Raw genomic sequence first — 20,896 nt, 5'->3', positions numbered from 1 at the left:
CTGCTGAAGATAGAACAAGAAGTTACGGGCTTCATCTGCAGCAAGAAAGATTTAAGTTAGATACAGGGGGAACTCCATGGCTGTGTCTACACTGGCGTGATCTTCCGCCAAAGCAGCTGCTCTTGCACAAAAACTTGCTGCCTGTCTACACTGACTGTGTGTTCTTGCGCAAGTAAACTAACGTTCTACTGTATAAAATCAGGGCTTCTTGCCCAAGAACTATGATGCTCCCGCTCAGAAAGAAGCCCTCTTGTGCAACTGTTCTTGCGCAAGAGGCCAGTGTAGACAGGTAACATGAATTTCTTGTGCAAGAAAACCCTATGGTTAAAATGGCCATCAGAGCTTTCTTGCGCAAGACAGCGTCTACACTGGCATGGATGCTCTTGCGCAAAAGCACATGCCAGTGTAGACGCTCTCTTCTGGAAGAGTTTTTGCACAAGAACTCTTCGGCAAAAGAGTTCTTGCGCAAGACGCTGTCAGTGTAGACGTAGCCCATACCTATAAGGATTGTCATGCTCTGGAATAAATTTCCAAGGGAGCTCATAGCATCCCTGTTATCAGTGATTTTTAAGAACTGGTTGAACAAACTGTCAAGAATGGCATACATTTATTTGCTGCTGCTTCCATACAAGGGTCTGGACGAGATCACTTCTTGCAGTAATATGCATTAGTACAGCTTCACCATTCTGACAGACATTTAACCACCTTGTTTAACCACCCTGAGCTACATTTTTAAGAAATAAATTATAATGCATTCACTAATCAAATAATCAGGCTGAATGCTGTAATGCTGCAGTAGTGCCATTCATTACCTCGGTAGACAAGTGCCCACTCTGAAAAATCACCAAGCAGAATTGAGCTACGCTGTGACCTCATAAAGCTCCAAGCAAGTGAAGAGAGAGATAAACATGCTCATTAGTATTCCTTGAATTGATTACATGCTGAGACAGATCCACGGTCCATCCTATCTCCAGCTGTGGGCTGCTCCTAAATGGAAGATAATTCATTATTATTCAATAATATTTATGTTCCTATAGCACCCAGACTTCAACAGAATCAGGTCCCCAATGCATTAGAGGGAACAAAGCCTGTGCAAACAATTCAGGGTATGATCCCCACTCCAAACTGCTTACTCTCTAAGGCCATGTCTACACAGCAGGGCTGAAACCACAATAAGCTACAACACTTCAGCAACGTCAATTGAGTAGTTTAAGTTGAAACAGCTTAATTCAGCCTTTGACACTGAAGTCGAAGGAAGAACACTCTTCTTTCCACTTCCCTTACTCCTCGTAAAATGAAGGTTACGGGAGTTGGAGTAAGAAGTCCTCCAGCTCGCCATTATTTCGAAATAAAGGTTTGTAGTTTAGACACGGACTATGTTCTTTAAGAATAATGTCAGTTTTATGCTTCTCTCTAATCCTTCAAAACTGAAGAAACAGAGGGTAATGGCTAACCCGAGACACATTTTACCTACAACGGGGTGGGGAGCCTAAGGCCTAGGAGCTGAATTTGGCTACCAAAGCTTAGGGCAGCCCGCTCTGGTGCTCCGGCCCCTCTGTCATCCCCTCATGGTGCTGGAGAACACACTCTACTAGCCTGGGACAGCCTAGGCTGTAAGCTTCTCTTCTTCTCAGTCAGGGGCCGTGACAGTGAGGGGTGGGTTTTTTGTTTTTGCTTCTCACTTGTGTGTGGTCCCCCAATGATTTTTTTCTGTGGGTCAGTGGCCCTGGCCCCCGACCCAAAAACAGTCCTTCTCCTTCCCCCTCTCCCTCTCCGGATCTACAATAACTGCAGAAAGCTTTCCCACTTGGACATTAAAAGGAGAAAAATCAGATTTCTTCATCTGTGTTTTGGTCCTTTGGGACCGCTGCCATAGTTGATGGCTTTTTTTTATATATAAATTATTAATGCCCTTGTATTTCAATTAAAATATTTTCACTGACAGGGATGGATTATTGAAAATTAAAGTTACAAACCACCCATTTGAAATCCAGCCACTCCCTGCTTTGATTGTTCGCTTGTTCATTTCCCATCTCTGTGGCCCTTGGTGGATGCGTGTTGTAACTCCTGTTGCTGAGAAAGAACTGCTTTTCAACACTGTGAATTTTCAGACTGGCACAGGAAAGTGGCCAAGCCTTGCGTGCCTGAGTTACTTCTCTACAAAAGCTGACTTCAGTCACCCCAAGGGTTGGGTTTGTTTGTTTTTTAATGAAGTATCAAATTCTCCAGGATGAGGTGAATCTCTGATACACCTTTATATGTGAGCAGCAGATCCTCTCAGGCAGATAGTTTAGCTCCATTTTCCATCCAACAACTGTAATCTTGCCCACTTTTCTAGCTGCACTGAGGGAGACCCAAGATCAAAACACCTGTCCAGGGCACAGAGTAAATAGATATCACTGTCTTAATATCCAAGTGGTAGGTGCTTAAGAAAGATTACACATTAGATGGAGTCCCAGAGGTTTGCACCATGAATATCTTCCTTACAACCATGAAAAGAAATACAGCAACTGTGGGGTCAGAAAAGGAGCCTTCTGAGTGGTGGGAGAGGGTCCAAGATGCAGTGTCACTGCCATGCAGTCATCAGCTTGAGTATGGGAGAAACATCAGTATTAACTAAAAGGTATCCAACCGGGTAAAAATTAGCCCCAGAATCTTGGGCAAGCACAGCTGGGAATAAAACTCCACCCGCAGTTAAAATGCAGACCATTGAATAGAAGCACTTATAAATTCAGAGCAACAAGAAACAACCATGTTTAAAAAAAAAAAAAAAAGCCAGAGAAAAGGGAATGAGGTTACGTTCCACATTCTGCCGGCAACCTTCTTTTAATAATTTATGAACACCGCCTGGTGACCTGGTTTTGGAGATATTTTCTGTATATATACATTGATTGATTAATAAAGGAGTTGTCAGGGAAGGCAGAAGGGAACAATGGCTCAATATAAGCCACTCCTCAGAAAACAGGTTAAGAGACAAAGCCTGAACTACTAGCTTGGAAGATTCTACTGGCCCGTACCAACCAATTTACAGAACCAGTTTGGGTGACTCGGGTGAACGCCTAGGAAATCACTCTGCTGGGATTAAGAGAATAGAGCCATCAGTCATGTGAGACAAAGGTCCTAGCAGGGGCAGGGATTATTTTGGCTGCCATGGGGGGGGGGGGGGGAGGAAGAGAAGAGGGTACAATTGACTCATGCAGGTTGTGTTCAAAAATCTTTCTTTACATGCTTTGTTCCTCATATTAAAACAGTATTTGGGTTTTAAGAAGTCTATTTTGTTCCTGTAAAAACAATACTCAGTCCTGTGGCACCTTAAGAGACTAACTAAAGTATTTGGTCAGGAGTTTTCATGGATAAAACCCAATTCATCAGATGATTTCATCTGATGAATTGGGTTTTACCCACAAAAGCTCCTGACCAAATACTTTAGTCAGTCTCTAATGTGCCACAGGACTGAGTGTTGTTTTTACAGTTACAGACTAACACTGTTGAGCCTCTGAGACTTTTATTTTGTCACTGCATCAATGCCTTTGGTTACAAACTGGCACAAGGAAGAACTACAGATACCACACCCAGTCAGACCTACTAGGAAAACAAAGTTAGCGCACTGGGTGTGGTAGCTGAGGGCCTGCTCTGGAAGCAGAATTGCAGATTTCCACTCCGTGGAAGTTAGACAAGAGGCCTGCCAATTGACTGAGAGGGCTGCATGCAGACCAGAAAGAGGGCAAGATGCAGGTAGTCCTGTAATGGTAACAAGACCTATGTGTGTGACTTCGAGAAGAACACTTACCCTCTCGGAGCTAGAGCTTTAAAGGGAATTAAGTGCATAACTCATATGGGAGTCTCATATTGAAATCTAAAGGGAATTACCTTTAAATGTAGCCCTTCAGTCCTATTTCCTCTTCTGCAAAAGGACAACAGTTTTCAAATGACACAGATGTAGTCAGATGGTTTATCAGTGTTTGTAAAGCACTTTTAGATCCTTTGATGGAGGTATTGTGCAAACGCAAATCTCTTCTCCCATCCGTGACAGCAACTGCAGCAACTGTCTCTGGGGATTTGGACTCCGCTTGCAACCTTGCCCTCACACTCGGGGCGTATCTACACAGCAATGTTATTTAGGAATAACTGATGTTATTCCAAAATAACAAAAAGCATGTCGACACAGCAAGCCTTTATTTCGAAATAATGGCAAGCTGGAAGACTTCTTACTCCGACTCCTGTATCCCTCATTTCACAAGGAGTAAGGGAAGTCGAAGGAAGAATGTTCTTCCTTCGGCTTCCTGCTGTGTAGACAGCGCCATAAGATGAATTAAGCTATTACGACTTCTGCTACACAATTGACGCAGCTCAAGTTGCTAGCTTAATTCGACTTTTGCCCTGTTGCGTAGACGTGCCCTGACATAAAATATCTTCAACTGTAATTCTTGAGTGAACAGCTTCAGACAAGCAAACATTCTTGCCTTATTGCTCAGCCAGCAAGGAGATGTACCAGGGACTGACACATTCCCTGTCTGGCCTTGGATGAGAAAGGTATTTTGATAGCTCATGGCTAGGTGGTAACAGGGAGAACTTGAGACAATAGACCAAGTCCTGTTCACTGAGGAGAGCAGTCGCCCTCCTCTAATGGGATCAGGTGAAGAGAGAGGAGTAAGACCGTGCCCTCACTGCAACAAAGAGGCTCTTTCTACTGTAGCATCCAGAATGCAAGGAAGTGCATGAGATTCTCAAATTACCAATTCAAAAAGACCTAAAAAAATCAGTGGGAAAAGTTGTGCTTAGCCCTGGGAGAAAGGCGGTGCACTGCATCATGTAGCAACAGGCCACAAGATCAAATACAAACTGTAGTAACAGAGAGAGAGGATGAAATCCAAAATCCAGCATGTTAATTCCACCCTGAGCAATTCATATCCATATCTGACAACTCAGAGGGCTGATTTCCTTAGGGGATGTCTACACTTTGCAGCTTTTAGCAACAAAAGTCAGCGTACGTAAATTCTGTTTGTTGGCACTTTTGCCAACAAAATACTTCCACCCTCCAACGAGCAGGTTTCACTTTCTGGGGAGGAGAGCGCTCCTGCCGACAAAGCAGGTGAAAAGGTTTCTTAGGCAGTTGGGTGTTCAGTAGGTTGTTTGGGTAACTCTCGCTCATTTCAGGGGTGAGAACAGGAAAAGAAGGGTTTTTTTAAAAAAAAAGCCATCCCCTATCGTAAAGTGTTCTCAAAGGCAGGGCCAGCCAAGAGTTTTTGGCACTCTAGATGAACTATGACTTTGTTGTGCCCTCTCTAACCCCATTCACACTTGCACTTGCCCGAGCAAAACTTTGTCATTCCTGGGAGGGAGGGGAGGTTTAAGCACCTTGATAAAACTTGTTAATGGGAAGTGTAGACATACCCTTACTCTTTCACCTATGTGTAGCTGGTTATGTCCCAGCTTAAATAAACTGAAAACTGAGCTGGTGCTCTGGATTTCCCTCCACCCACGCACCTTTTCTACACCTCAAAAATGCTTTAGCATCTGGTGCTTTCAACAATATTATGCCCATGACTCTTGCTCTCAATCACAATACCAGGTGTTGCATGTCTGCATTAATGATAGGACATGGCCTCATGTTTGGAAATCAGACAGCACAAATAAACAAGCAAACAGCTTCTGTGGCCAGCAAACAGAAGTCTCCATGGCAGCCCTCTGAAAGGGGAAAATATTTCCTTACGAGGACACAGAGCTCTGCTGTCTTTCCCTGAAACATGTCTGCTCCACATTCATCCTTATCCAAAAGGAGCCCCAAACTAACCCCATACTCAGAATTTCTCCTTTCCTTGCACCGCTACAGTCATACATAACTGTCAACATGGCTCCCAAGAAGCTAGTTTCCAAGATTATCATGTTAAAAATTTAAGCCAGTGTTTCAGCCGCGGCTTTTCTATATTCCAAGTTTCTCAGGCTTGAAGACCTTCCAGAATTGTTGCTGCTGCTGCCGCCAAAGGTCAAATATCTACCCTAACAGAAGCCCAAAATAAAGTGGAGAAGGAGTTATTGGAAGGAAGCTTAAAATCAAGTTCTATTAATCTTTAACATACATTTTTAGCAGAATGTTGTACGTGAGAAATCCCCAATTCAAGCAGATCAATGATAGGGACAGCAATGATGAATCAGTGGCAAGAACTGACACTTCTTGTGCAATGGCAGTTCCATAGCCTTAGAAGCCCACTTACATGTCATGCTTTCATTGAAGACCTAGCTGTTTAAGAATTGAAATGGGGGGTTTTTAGGCAGTTGGATGTGCAGGAGATTATGTTTGGAAACTCCAGCTCATTTCAGCGGTGAGACCAGGAAGAGAAGGTTTTTTTAAAAAAGCCATCCCCTGTTCTAAATTATTCCCAAAGGCAGGGCTGGCCCAAGGGATTTTGGCACTGCAGGCGAACTATGACTTTGGTATGTCCCCCCACCTCATTCATACCGAGCTCCAGTTTTCTTTTTATCTGTCATGGTGTTAATTTTCTGAAAAATGTTATACACCTGTTTCAACTAAGTTATCGAAATAGAGAACAATTCTATTTATGTTACATTAAATTGGTCCCAGGAAGCAGCTGCTGGCTAGGCAGCACAGGCCCTGCCCTAAGTCCCCAACATGCCTCCCAATCCCCTGCCCCAACTCCTGTACCTCCCAACAATACCAGCCCAAGCAACGCCAGGTAAATCTTCTAGTATTAATATTTAAAAAAAAAAAAAAAAGAAAAAAAATCACTTGTCTAATTTGGCTTGTCTTAAAGCCTAGAACCTAAGGCAACCCACCTAGTTTGCCTGTGTGGCCAGGACAGCCCTGCCCACAGGGAATGAAGAAATGGCCAAATATAAATGAAAACAGTATCTGAGGGGATGAGGGTGATCTGACATTTCTGAAGAACTAGTCAGGGGCTCATTCCCCGAGAGTCATTTTTTGGCCTACGGTTGTTTAACCAGTTGCCAGCATCACATATAGCTGTGGCTGTCAGCCAAGGGTATGCAGAGGTCTTCCAGGGGATAAATCAACTCATCTCAGAGTTTGCCTTGTTTTACAACCAGCTACATAAGAAGCACTAGCAAAGTCAGTACACATTTAAAATGTCATACAATGTCTTTATACTGTCATATATACTGAAATGCAAATAGTTACATTCCAATCGATTTTATAATTCTAGGATAAAACGAGAAAGCAATATTTCAGTAAATGTGCTATGACATGTCTGTACTTTTATACAGGCTTTTTAAAAACAAGTACTTTTCAAGTGAGGTGAAACAGGTGGGTATGCAAGAACTTAGTGCTGAAAGGAGTACACTAGTTGAAAAAGGTAGACTGGCATTGATCTTTTTTTTATATATGTTCTTTTTAATGGGACATGAGCATCCTTCAATGATCCTGCACCTTTTCCCTTCCTAAAACTAGGCTCAAGGCTTCCCAAAGGAGTTGTACCAGAAAGTATGTTCTGCTCTGCCTCTGATGATACCATGAAGTCCACTCATTCCAGCTCATTCATTGCATAATATGGATGTTAAATATCAGTTAACTGAATAGTTGACTAACCTCAAGAATTCTCATCAGTCGACTATTCTGTAGGCCAGTGTGCTCCAGCCTCACTCCTGAGGAGACCCCTACCACTCCATGTTGCTGCCTCTATCAGATGCAGCAGTTTAGGATGCCAGGCGGGAGCTGGTCCACGAGGGAAGCCAGTTTAAAAACCAGCTCCCCCACACCCCACGGACTAGTTGCCGGTCGCCCTGTGCTGCTACCTCTGATAAGGAGGCAACAGTGTGTGGTGGCAGCAGCCCCTGTGTAGGGGGGTCGGAACTCCCGGACCTGGTGTGAGCTGGAAGTGAGCCGGGCTGCCTGCCCACCTGGCTCCTAATACACTTTAAATGCAGAGCCGCAGCAGGGGTAGGTCCCAAACCGCTTTCAAGCCAGGACTGGACTGCTGGCCAGCCTTCTAAAAAAATGTACTGGCAAGTAGGGGGTGGAGGAAATGCTTATCGGTGAATCAGTTAATTGCATTATGCAATAGGAATGTAATAGCATAGTCGATTAACAACTCCTACATATCAAGGTCCTTTTGGTTCCAGTCTCTCCACTTGACAGGGGCCAGCTCCCCTAATTTTAAACTGCATGCAATTTCCCCTATCCCCTCCTTCAATTAGTTGTGTAAAAAGTTCATGGAAACATACTGTGCGTGTCAACTGATGCTCGCTAGTTGCTGCTGTAGTGAAGTGTAAGATAAGAGGTGCCAGTTTATCAGCTGAAGTATATATAGCACATACAGCAGTTCCCAGTGGACAGAATGACAAACATTACATAGAAGTCACCAGCTGAGATCTCCCTTCCATAATTACTATTGCCCTTGCCATAGTCTTTGCACTTACTCATTCAAATCTCTAAGTTATTGAAGTATAAATGCAGGACCAAAACTTCAATTTGTTTCCCAAAGGAAAGCTTTATTGACAAATTTCCCCAATATTCACCTGCAGAGAGAAACAGTTCAATATCTAAGCGCCAGCAGTCCCCCATTTAACTGACACTGTTTTCCCTTTACTGAGGGGAATTTCAGCCACAAACAAAACTTGGTAAGTGACACTCTACACTCCACCTATATCCTACATCTTCCTTCTAACTTTTCATTATATTCACCCCCCACACACATACCTGAAAAATGGGGGAACAAGAGTGGGCATTGAGGTTTATGATCAGCAGATTCAAATGTCAAAACTTGCTTCTCTAGAGAAGGGCAAAAAAATTGCCACCCCGAGGGACTCAAACTACAGAAACTATTTTGATATGCATGTGAGGAAACCTGAAGACCTGAGTAAGTCCCACTTAGCCTCTAAGGCACAGAATTGCTCACTCTAGGTTTTTATGTGGAGGCACCTTTGCCTAGAATAAGATCGGGCCACCATAGGGTAACCTTTCATTCTATGGCCCCTGAGTGATAGGGTTGGACAGGAGACTAGCATAACATCCAGACACTTGAGGAATAATTTAGACTCCAGGATTCTCTGCAAGTACTGTAAACAAAGATTTAAGGGTGGAGATATTAGCCAGGAGAATGTAGATTTAGGACCCTCCAAACTGAACCACCTGCACAGTGGCAGTGTAGAGACAAGATTCTCCAGTACAGTGCCCACATTGCTTGACACACAGTTTTGTTCTTTTCTATCCTGGCCACGCTGCTAGCTGCCTTCAGAACTTCTTCCTTAAAGGACAAAGGCATACACCCAAGAACAGAGAAGCAAGTTTTATACACAGGCAACAGAGTGCACCATTGAAATGAAACAACAACTGGCACACAGGCATGCTGCTACTATTGTATGATGCAAAACTCCGGTGCGTCAATCCCAGATTTGTAACCCTCACATTTCTTTCTATATAAAAAGATTATAAACAAGTAAAGCAGAGGTGATGTAAGGCTTGCAATTCAGCTTCAGAATCCAAGGTATCAACTTCCCTATATGATGCTAAAGCTCTCATGTAGCTTTTATTTTTGAAGTTCATTGCATTAAAAAATAAAGATTTTAGTTCTCTTAAAGCTAGAGCATTAGTGTAACAACTAGGCAGCTGCTATAGTTTCCTTTTTGGGAGCCCAGAAAAAAATTGACTGTTTACCCCATTCCCATATTAATGAGAGGTTTTCAACGCCTCTTTGGCTCTGCACTTCTGTGGTAGTGGAAGAGAGCAATGATGGGAGACTGGGAAGAGATGACCAACTACTTCTCTTCGTAAATAATTAAGAACAGAGGGTAGTTGCTGAAAACTGAAGATTGGTATTTCCCAGGCTTCTTCCATAATAGGTCTTCCCACCCTGCCTAAAGAAAAAAAAAAATCTTGCCTACTCAAACAGCTTATCACTGAGTGAGAAATGCATACTTTTGGCACCCAAAAAGGCTGAGTAAACTCCTTTTTGCCTGCTCTCCCAAAAGGACAGCACAGTGATACATTTCATCTACAAACTTTAGTGTAAAATATTTGTGTACAAAATGTTGTTTTTATTTTACTTGACTCCAGCAGCAATGTCTATGTGTGGATGTATGGAGACTTCTCTTCAGAATGGGAACTGCCCCCCTTCCTTTGCACGCTGTTACTGTTGTGAAGAACTAGGGGGGCTCCAGCAGTTGTGCACAGCCGTGCAAAAAGCTACACCGTGGGGTTAGAAAGGAGCGTTGTCCTGGGGGGGGTTGTCACCAGAGCCTGCCGGGGACTGGAGGTCAGTGCTGTTCTCCCTGCTGCCCACCACTTTGGACTGCAAAAGGAAGATAAGTCGTTAAAGGTGATAAGAGAACAACACTGATCTTGCATCCTTAGTGCAAACAGTTACTATTTCTCCAAAGGGTATACTGACAAAGTAAAGTTATTTTCCCTCTGCCCAGGCTATTACCAGTTATTAGTCTTTAGAGACTACACACCAAGAACAGGGATTCTGAAGTGCTATTTACCCCTAAGGCTCTCTGTAAGCACCTTAGACAGTTTCAAGCGAGTTTCACAGACTCTCTTGCATGGAAATTTGTTTAACATGCATATAATTAGGAATTTAACAACAAGAGGGTGTTACCTTTATGGTCCCAACTCGGTCTTCAAATGACTTGAAGGTTGCAGAGTTCCTGGAAGGAAAAAAGGCAAGATAAAAATCATAAAGGTAAGCTGCTAGAACAACCGGTTTTTAGTTTGAACAGGTGGAGATTATCAAGCCTGTGAAAGTTCCTTAGCCATTCAAAATGCAAGAGCAGCACCACCACCCACACTGCACCCAAGTCAGTTATCACTCAGCTCACCATCTCTCCCTGCAAGTTGGGATTCCACATCTGACTGCATATTAGACAGGTGCCATACAGCATGGAAGGCTGCTATTTATACCACACCGTTCAGCAATACCTGGTCCTGTCTTAGCACAGCGGGAGGGACGGTAACCTCTCAAGATCTCTTCCAAGCCCTACACTACTGTGATTTTACTATACAGGAAAGACATTGTTCTAAGGCAACGTTACTCCTGACAGATTTCTGTGCCCCTTACGGCCCACGTATTTGTAATCCCTGCACAGGAGGGGGGAGGAGGGAAGGCTGCAGGTGAACATGCATCTCTTCCCCCTGGAACAGCCTCAGCAATGGAAATAAGGGCTTGGGAGGGAAGGGGGAGTGATCACAGGGTGGAGCAAGAGGGGTGTACATGCATGCCAGCAAGTGAGAGAGACTGACTGACTGACAGCCTCTTGTTTGCTACTGCAACTTGCTGGCATGGAAGGGTAGGACTTTTTATTATGCACAAGGCAGGCTATTGTCCCAAGGCAGATATATAGCTGCCTGCCTGTTTAGTAACATTATGACTGTTTCTATTCTCTGTCAATTCCCCCAGGAGCATAAAACCTGTAAAAGTTATAAAGCTCCTACATTGTCAGTGTGATGCAAAGGAGCATTATAAATGACAGTAAGGGAATCCTCAACTAGGAAAATCCATGTGCTATCTCACTTTTGTCCTGTGCCAAAGTGGCACAATTGGGTGAGATTATAGCTCAAGTTTTATTTTACTTATTCATGAAAAAAGACTCGAGGGAAAAGAAAACATTTATCAAGCAGTCAATAAAATGTTAGCACAATCAGAACCAAGCACTTCCTAAAGTACCTAGCTAGGTCCAGGTCAATGATAAGCAAAACTGTACAACTTTCATGTGTGAAAGTCTGAGAAATTTAAAAAGACACTTTTTTTTGCACTGTTTAGTGATTTAAATGAAAATGCAGCATTGTAACTGGAATGCAGGGCAGTAGGTTACCAAGAGTTTGTAACTTAACTTTAACTATTGAGCATTTCCTAAACACATGATTTTTGTATTGTGCTTTAAATAAATTACCAAAAAAACTGAATCTGATAAGATAATATTGCATTATTTGCCAAATAAAATATGCAGAATTTTGAGCTTTTTTGGCACAGAATCCCCCCAGAAGGAAACAGTCAGGACCTGATGGACCATTAGCTTGTAAACCAGGGATACAGCAGGAGGTCATCTATACTACTCGTTACAATTGTAATACAATTCTTACAAAAAGTATCTGAATTCTCTTTAGGGACCCTTGAGAGCCACACAATTACAATCTGAGTTTTGGCAGGGTTACAACACTTCGCTTGAGTCGTCATTAGAAGACAGCCTAACAAACTTGCAAACCTATGCAGCAGGCTTCAAAGCCCTGAACTAGTGTTCCTGCAGGAGAAATTACTCCCCAATGCACATCAGCGGTCAACTGAAGGAAACAGATACACAATACACAAAATGGAAGCTGAATGTAAAGTCCCTAGAAGTGGGTTGGAATTAACTACATCTCCCACCCATCCCACTTTTACAGAGACGTTTGCTACATTACCTCATAGCCGGCATACTTATCGAATGGCGAATGGAATAACTGCTACTTGGAAGCATTAAAAATGGAGAAGGAAGAGTTAGACAATTCAAAACAGACACTGGCAGCACCCGTGTGTGGTTAGGTCTTGCATAATTCCCAAACACTTACTGTACCCAACAACCTTAAGGCTGCTGCAAATAGCTGAGGCAATAGAAGTAAGCCACAAAATCCTATTCTTCCCTCACCCATCGATACACTGTGCAGCCCAATCGAGAATAATCATAGGATAGTTAGCCTGAATATTTACCAGAAGAAAGGAAGATATGGACAGCATGAATGCTGTTTAGAGGCTTTGTGCTTCAACTACTGACAGATTTGCTTCTGTCAGTACAAGGAGCCAAACCTCCCACAGAAAGTAGCTTAATTTAGAAAAAGCTTTTTAAGCACCATATTAGGTCCAAGAGTATCAAGACAAAGCATCTGTCCCAAAATCAAGGACTAGATTATTTTTATTTCAGAGAGAAGAAGTGATGCATTGGCACCACAAAATGAGCTGATAAGGTCCATGACTTGCTTTCTTGTACCAAGTTAAAATTAAACCCTGGTAAAAGTAAGAGGCAGAATATTCCCAGAATTTAGTAACAAGGAGAGGCGAAAGAAGCATGCAGAGAGCATGAGTATGGAACCATTCTGAGCAGTCAGCCAACCACTGAACTGTCAGCCTCTTACTAAAGAAGCTGTTGTCTACAGCCCCATTTACAATACAAATATGACCAAGCTAGGGAATCAATTATAGCACTGCGATTAAAACTCAACCCTCCCTACTAAATTGCAGTCACATTGTTAAGCTAGACAAGAGGCACCTGTTGCAACAAAGTTCCTTAAGTAATCTGTATTAGCAGTGCAGATAGGCTCTAAATAGTCAGCTCTGCAGTGTTCCCTGACCAGAGTAGCATAAAAAAGTAAATCTCCTCTGTTAGCATCCTTGCCAAGTGTCTTACCTAAAGGAATGCGAAAAGGGATGAGCCCTGGAAGCACCCAGCAGCAGCAGCAGCAGGAGAGAAAGGTGAAATGTTAGTTGAGCCCCCAATGTCTAACTGACTGACCCACACAGCTGCCCTTAAGTCTTGCACGCAAATGCCATGACAGCGAGCCCACCTATCTAGAATGAAATATGCCTCAAGAGGAATTAAGAAAGTTGCCCAAGACAGAGCTCTTACCCTACGATCTTATGAAGTTTTACAAAGCTCAATAATGGCAGTTACCTGCAGTAAGAAGTTAGACACCACATTCCAGCACTACTGAATGTAATTCCTGCTGCAAAGCTGGGTTCACACACTCGAGCCATGTCTTTATTAGGCTTGGTCTACACCACCACAGGCCATCAATCGAAGTTATGCAACTTCAGCCATGTGAATAAAGTAGCTGAATTTGAGACACTTAGATCTACTTACTCTGGTGTCTTCACTGCGGTGAGCTGATGGCTGACGCTCTCCCATCGACTCCACATATGCTCCTTGTTCTGGTGGAGTACTGGAGTCAATGGGACAGCACTCGACGGTTGATTTATCAGGTCTATGCTTTATTGCATCTAGTAACCTCCACTGGATCGATCGCTGTCCAGCAATCCAGCAGGCAGTGTAGACATGCCATTAGAAAAAGAGGTTTCAACCCATATGTTGTTCACACTAGGATTTTACCTAGGGTTAGCAAATAGGGATGTCAATGTGCAGTTGCTTACACGATTAACCGATAAACCTGGGTTTATTGGTTAATCCTGTCAAATACATTAACCCTCCCCCCCTTGCTGCCTCTGTATCAGAGGCCGTGGGGGATGGTGGGAGTAGCAGGAGCTGGTGTCCGTGGAGCCGCCCGCCCCTCCATCCCTGCTCTGCTGTCTCTAATAGAGAGGCCACAGCAGCACAGAGTGTGAGGTGGGGCAGCCGGGAACCAGTCTACACGGGGAGCCAGCTCCCCATGTGTATCTGCTCCCACAATGCCACTTGTTCCCCCCGCCCCCTGCTGCCTCTGAGGCAGGGAGGGGGCATGAGAGGCTGCCACGGAGCAGCCTCTGTCTGCAGCAGGCTCAGGCTCACCATGGACCGAGGCTGCTCCGTGGATGCCAACGCAGCTTCTGTTTGTGGGGAGCTTGTTCCCCCTGCAGATGGGGCTGCTGCTGCTCCTACAGCAGAGGCAGCAATACTGGGCGGCAGGCGGGAGCCAGTCCGCGCAGGGAGCCAGTATCAGAGGCAGCAGCACAAAGTGGCTAGGGGCTCCCCGGAAGTAGGCCAGCAGTGCACTGGCTGCCGGCCTCACCTCCGGGGACTATCGAATGTCATACACTAACATCCCTATTAGCAAACAGTGCAATACTCACTTCTTTCCCTTACAGTGGCCACACCCTAATTCATTTAAGATAAATGTTTCTAGCCTGGCTGTTGTGAACACTCCTTCCAGGAAACAAATGAAAGCCATGGCACTGTTTTCTTCTTGAGTCCATAGACATGGCTGGTGGGCACACAATGACAAGAACTGTTCACCTCTCCAATCATTTATGCCACAATCCCAAACTGTCCTCCACCCATTCTTGGGTGCCAAGTCCCACCTGCCAAGACTAATCTACCCCACTTATGCCCGTGACAGCTTCTACTATGGCTACATGTTGCCAAAAGAGTCCAAGGCAGGAAGAGAACATGGAGATGGTGTAAAATGAACTTACTGTTGCTACTCCCAGTTCTTTTTCCATTTTAGTTTATTTAAATATATAGCTGCCAGAACATCACCTTTGCAGCACTGTGGTGCAGTAGCAAACTAAGTAGTCTTACTACATACTTCAGATAAAGCTTGCCAAGAAGAACAAGAAGCTTTGTTTAGTGTAAACACTCAATTAGTCAGGCTTTGTGGCTTCACTCCAAACATATATTCAGGCCATCTCTTCAATAGACGGAGCCCGAACCAGAGCCGGAGCCAGAATATTGTCTATTGCATGTTTGAAAGTGGGAGTTTCTGCAACTCGCTCCTGTAAAAATTAACTTGGACAATATACATAAACTCATGTACCACTTCCAACATTGTATGTATTACCACAAGCATGGCTCAAGCTGGTTTAGCATCTGAAACTGAACTTCTGAAGATCCACTGGTGCTGTTTGTAGCCCTTTTCCTTCTTTGATAAAATGTCTCCAGGTTGCACACATTCAGAAGCTGTTCTGCAGCCAGCCAGCATCAACTCAAGATAACATTTAATAATTAATTTGCTTGCAGTAGTACCTACAGTGGCATAGACCCCTTCAAACATGGAAATGAAATGTATATTAGAAAATATACATTCTGAAAGTTATCCTCTCTAATGAGGAAGAGGGCATTCCACTAAGATTTCATTTACTAGAACCATACACTACAGTAAAACACTTTAAGGTAAGAATCCCTAAGCTTATACATCAGACCTGCATCACAGAAGAATGCAGAAACAAAGAAAGCTAAACTGGTTAAGGCACTCGTAGCTTTAACAGCAATGCTGCAGAAAACTTGCAGAACACCCACTCCCATTAATTAAGCTAGTCACCATATGGACTAGATTAGGGGGCTGGGAAGATGTACCAAGGTAACTTGAAGCATTAGTCTCTTAGAGACATCTTCAAGAACCACAGCGTAGGTACTGAACACGGTGAATTATAAAGCTATTAGATTTGAGCAAAGTATGGCAAGTAATTGATATACTGGAGAGGGAGTGGTTCTATCATGATATGAACATGTTTTACAAAGGAATTGTGACCAAACATTCTGCATATTTATGTTGTCATTGACCATTTCTAGCATTTTTTTTAGCAGCTAACGAAGGCTGATGATAAACAGCCTGCAGTGTCTCCTGCTGTTACCTCAATACTTCCAGCAGATGGGAAGATAAATGGCTGCTTTTTTAGAAGGAAAGTACTCATCTGAAGGGGCAGAGAAAAAGACACATGAACATTCTAATTACCAACATTGAAGGCTAGTGTAACCACAACGGGGCAGATTTGAACCTGGGATCTTTGGAGCTTAGTATTGGAGTCACTCCAGCTCCAGCTGTAAAGCCAGCTGGCTCTCATCTTAGGCTGCAGAGTTCCTTTGTTCTTTATCTCTAAGCAGCCTAAGTATCACTACATGGGACAGTGAACCACACAAGGTGTGTGAGTTACACTAGCATTCAGTCATTGAAAGCAAGCAACATCTCACACATTCAGAGGAAAATTATTCACTGCAAGAAACCAAGCTCACTGTAATCTCTGATCACATCACAGCTACCAACAATTTACAGTTCTATTTGGAAGGAATGTTGCTATTGAAGACTTTGAATAGAGATTCAGTTGATATTTTTGGAGCAAAGTCTTAGGACTGTATTTTTTCTATGAAAACTGCAGCAAAGTACAAACAGCAATCCAGGTTTACCCGCAGAACAGAGGAAGACTGGAAGAAGAGTTATTAAATCTTCATGGGAAAGCAGCAAAGGTTACTTTCATTAGTTTTCCACTATAGGGCCATAACTCAGTAGGATTTGCTGTGGATTTATTAAATAATGCTTTAAATTGTGTTATATATTTCTGACAGACAGAGAAGCTGTAGACAGACTCCCCACCTTGGCTTCCAAGTCTTAATTGCATGAACATAGTGTGTTTTGACAACGTTAATGACACAGGTGTAGGTAGACAATTCAATTACAATTACAGTGTACCTTTTACTAGACTTTTTTCTTGATGAATTAATATTGTACAGCCTATCTATTTTGATGTGGATACACTGCCACTGTTCTAAGAAATTTAAAGTTAAAGAGTTAAGTCTAGAACTAACAAGTTCACATTGCCGAACAAAGAGCATGTGTGTCATTTAGTTGTGCCAGGTTAGTGGTAGCACAAATGCTCCAATCAGTTAAGTGAATGGGCTCAAAGGGGACAGAATTCACACACTTTGTCACAGCTGCGATGTTTGGTTATAGCATTCTAAAGGACTAGACCCCACATTTAATATACACTTATGACGTTGGCAAAAGGAACCACATTGTGCCTATTTCAGTCTGCCATAGCCTTAAAATAAATAGTAGAAAGAAAAGATTTGTAAAAAATGCAGAGGCAGTTACTAGGAAAGATGAGTCAAATGCACACTAGAAAGGTTAGAAACAAGACTAATTCTCTGCCAAATTCACACAAGCTGGGTGCTACTGAAGAGGTGCACTAATATTTGCTATTCCAGGAACGAATGCTGTGTGCAACTCTGTCTATTTGGAATATCCAGCACTATGCGATCAGTGATTACATCAAATGCTTACCACCTGGGTATTCCCAGCCACATAGGAAAAGGAGAATCTCTGGGAAGAATGAGAACTATGATGAAGAAACTGCCCAATGTTTAAAGAGTCTGCTCTTTATAAAAAGTTATTTTAATAAATTAGGTATTAGAGTACACAGAGTCCAGGATAAGAGTTGGTGCCCTGCAAACAACTCTGGAGAAAAGTTAAATACTGTATTTTATGGGATCTCTTTTCTGTAAACTCATTAATTAACTTCAAACAGATCTTCTCTCTCCATTAAGTTCAGCCCATGTAAAACAGTTCTGGCACAGAATGGAGTAAGTGAGTTTCTGCTGTTCTTGGTGCAGACACCTTGATTATCACAATGCTTTTGCACTGAACCTGTCTGCAAAGGTTTTTTTCCTCTAAAGCTATACAACCCACATAATTTAACTCCCTTGGGACTAATGTTCATGTAATGGAGTTTATTAGCACTGGCTGAAGTCATCCTGTGCTCTTTTCCTCCTTCCTCCCCGGAAAGGCTTATGCTCTACAATTAGTAGATACTAATTTTACATTAAGATTCTGGACTAAATATGATTGTGTTTAGTAGCCAGCCTTGCCAGATCAAGGCCACTAATACTCAAGCACAGGCAATAATGATATTTAGAGATGATCCAAAACTCCAATTGTTCATCTGAAGGCCTTTGAATTATTTCCATTTGATCCCTTGACTCAAATCTACCCTTATGATTTGGTTTCCCTGTTTGGCACCATACACTGATGGGTGTGACATAAGTACCTAGATCAGAATAAGCACACATACAAGGCCAAAAGGATAATTTTTCATAAAGTACAGCTAAAATCTAGAGGATTTTTTTAAACCAATCTGAATCCTAGTTCTTACCTGGCCTTAAGCCCGAAGTGAAGGCTAAACCTTATCAAGATTTGCACACTTCCTTTTGACACATCTGAGTTACAGATATTGCCAAATTCAGTTGCTTAGGAATTGTCTTAGTTCAGCGAAGACTATTTTAACTTAGAACTTTCCCTTTGAAAAGCTATGAACGCAAAAGTGTAAGAACTAGAAACTGACTAAATTAGCTATCCAAGCCAAATGAAATGCTAGAAAAAAATGTCAGAAGAAAGTGAATTGCAACATTCTCATAGTTTAGTTGACAGACTTCAAAAAGAAACTAGATTACTTTGTTAGTGTCCCTTGGACATAGGCCTTTTACTGACTGCTACACTTCCTGCCCTCACAACTAGGCCAAACCAACACTAGATGGCGTTTAGTGAAATCCTGAATTGATTGCACATGAATATATGGGAATGCTGTAATTCCTTACTAGATTATTTTAGTGGTTATACCAACTTCAAGTCACTGGAAATATTTATGAGGTTATATATTCCCCATGCCCTAGAGTGAAAAACAGCTCAAGTATAGTTGGTTTTGTGTTACCCACAATTATTGAAGCCATCTCCTGCTGTCCAAGGAGCTACCTCTTCCACTGCACAGTGAGACAGTAGCAGCCTTGCTGGTACAGCAGCTAACACAAGTGTCTAAAAATCTATGCAGTACTTTAATATTAGTTTTTGCATCTAAAGATATGAGAATTTGGGGAAAGCTACAGTGATTCTAGAGCTTTAAGAAATTCTTCCTGTTCTCTTTCATCAAATTAGTGGACTCATAGATGAATATCAGAGATCTCTGTAGTCACTGAACATGAAAAGGAATCAAGGTCTAGCCCTGGGGTTCTCAAATGGGGATCATGACCCAAGTGGCTGGCAGGGTTATTACATGGGGGTCACAAAATGTCAACCTCCACCTTTTATAATACAGTGTTAAATATATTTTAAAAAGTGTTAATTTATATGGGAGTGTCATGTTCAGGAGTGTGCTGTGAGAAAAGCATCATCAACACAAAAGTTTGAAAGCCACTGGTCTAGTCCACATCAGTAATGAACACATGGACTGAGTCACTTCCCCTATTAGACCCCACCCTCTCCAAACATCCACTCCCCATTATGCTAGATAGTTGTGCTTATTAGCAAGGAATGTTAACTTTCATACTGCAGAGAACTGATGCTCTCATGTTATTGGATTTTAATGAGTGTAGGTAGATCATTGTTGCACCCACTAGTGTGTGTTTGCCCCAAACCCTGACACTGTCTAAGCTACTTACATACTTGCACAATCTGTGTGTGCAAAGTTACGAATATGGGCTTTGTATTTATATTTTACATGTTCTTTGCTGGGATGGGCAGTTGCTCAATACTGCACGGATAATGGCTCTTGGGTGTCACCAATTGACACCTGAGGCGCACATAATGGCCCCTAGCCTGAGGAGGACACACCTGCGGACTACATGGTTCCTGGACTAAAATGGGTAGAAGCTGGTTCATGGATTATGCGATCAGCCCGTTTTGGGACGCACCAGCATCCAGAAAAGGAATGGATTTTCTCTCTGCGTGGGAAGATTATAGAAGTACCATGAGGGCACCTCCATATTGTCTTCACTCCTGCCCTCTGCTCCAGAAGCAACATTGGTGGGGACAGAGGGCCCACAAGGATTTGGTGACCTGTTCTGACATAGGATGTACACCAGAGACTTAAGTTGGCAGTTTGTTAGAGAATCCATTACGTACATCAGTGACCAAATTCTTGATGCAAGCTCTTAGCAGAGATGTAACAATCTCACTCTCAACCTTTTCTTTCTTTTATTAATAAACCTTTAGATTTTAGTTTCTAAAGGACTGGCACAGTATGCTCTATTGGGTAAGATTCGAGGAAAAAATTTACCTGGGACTGTGGCTAGTCTTTTGGGACTGAGAGATCCTGTATGGCTATGGTGAGAATGGATTTTATAACCTCTCGCCTGCCTACGGTCTGACTGTGGCACAGGGAATGCCAGGGTGTCTATGGGACTTTGCTTGTGAGGTTTCTTGCTGGCTAAGGTGTCAGCTGTAGTGCTCTGTGTGACTATTTGGTGCCTTACAGGGAAGGACCCCAGTCTTGGGTTATAAGTAGCCTGGGTTTTGTGCAATTAGCCTTGATTTAACTGTTAGCAGTGCCCAGACTGACCTGTAATATTACAGATGCATATTATCTTTGTTGCATAATATTACAAGTCCAGTTGTCTCCAACTTGAAGGTCTCTACATCTGTGATGGAGCCAAAGGGCTAGACTCCATTTTCTCATGATTTATGCTGGCATTAAAATAGAGTTCCATCTTCCTGCAGAAGAACAGAACAGGCTCTCAAATCTTTTCAACACCACTA

The 20,896-nt window shown here is 42.8% G+C and overlaps 1 protein-coding gene across 10 annotated transcripts in view; it reads right to left on the bottom strand.

The window, feature by feature from the left end:
- Window positions 1–590: 590 nt before the first annotated feature.
- TPD52L2 (TPD52 like 2) overlaps window positions 591–20,896 on the bottom strand; it is a 50,164-nt gene continuing 29,858 nt past the window's right edge. For 9 of the 10 annotated variants that reach the window (XM_075900982.1, XM_075900983.1, XM_075900986.1 and 6 more), the window contains 2 exons: window positions 10,575–10,623; window positions 7,095–10,265 (listed from right to left, as the gene is read on the bottom strand). In XM_075900982.1, coding sequence (XP_075757097.1) covers window positions 10,173–10,265; window positions 10,575–10,623 — 142 coding nt within the window. In that variant the 3' untranslated portion in view covers window positions 7,095–10,172. Of the gene's footprint in view, window positions 988–7,094; window positions 10,266–10,574; window positions 10,624–20,896 lie in introns of those variants that run through there. The other variant, XM_006132471.4, reaches the window with a different exon arrangement.

Source organism: Pelodiscus sinensis, chromosome 18 (genome assembly GCF_049634645.1).
Source record: "Pelodiscus sinensis isolate JC-2024 chromosome 18, ASM4963464v1, whole genome shotgun sequence".
Classification (NCBI taxonomy): Eukaryota; Metazoa; Chordata; order Testudines; family Trionychidae; genus Pelodiscus; species Pelodiscus sinensis.
This window is presented reverse-complemented; position numbering and strand designations above follow the sequence as displayed.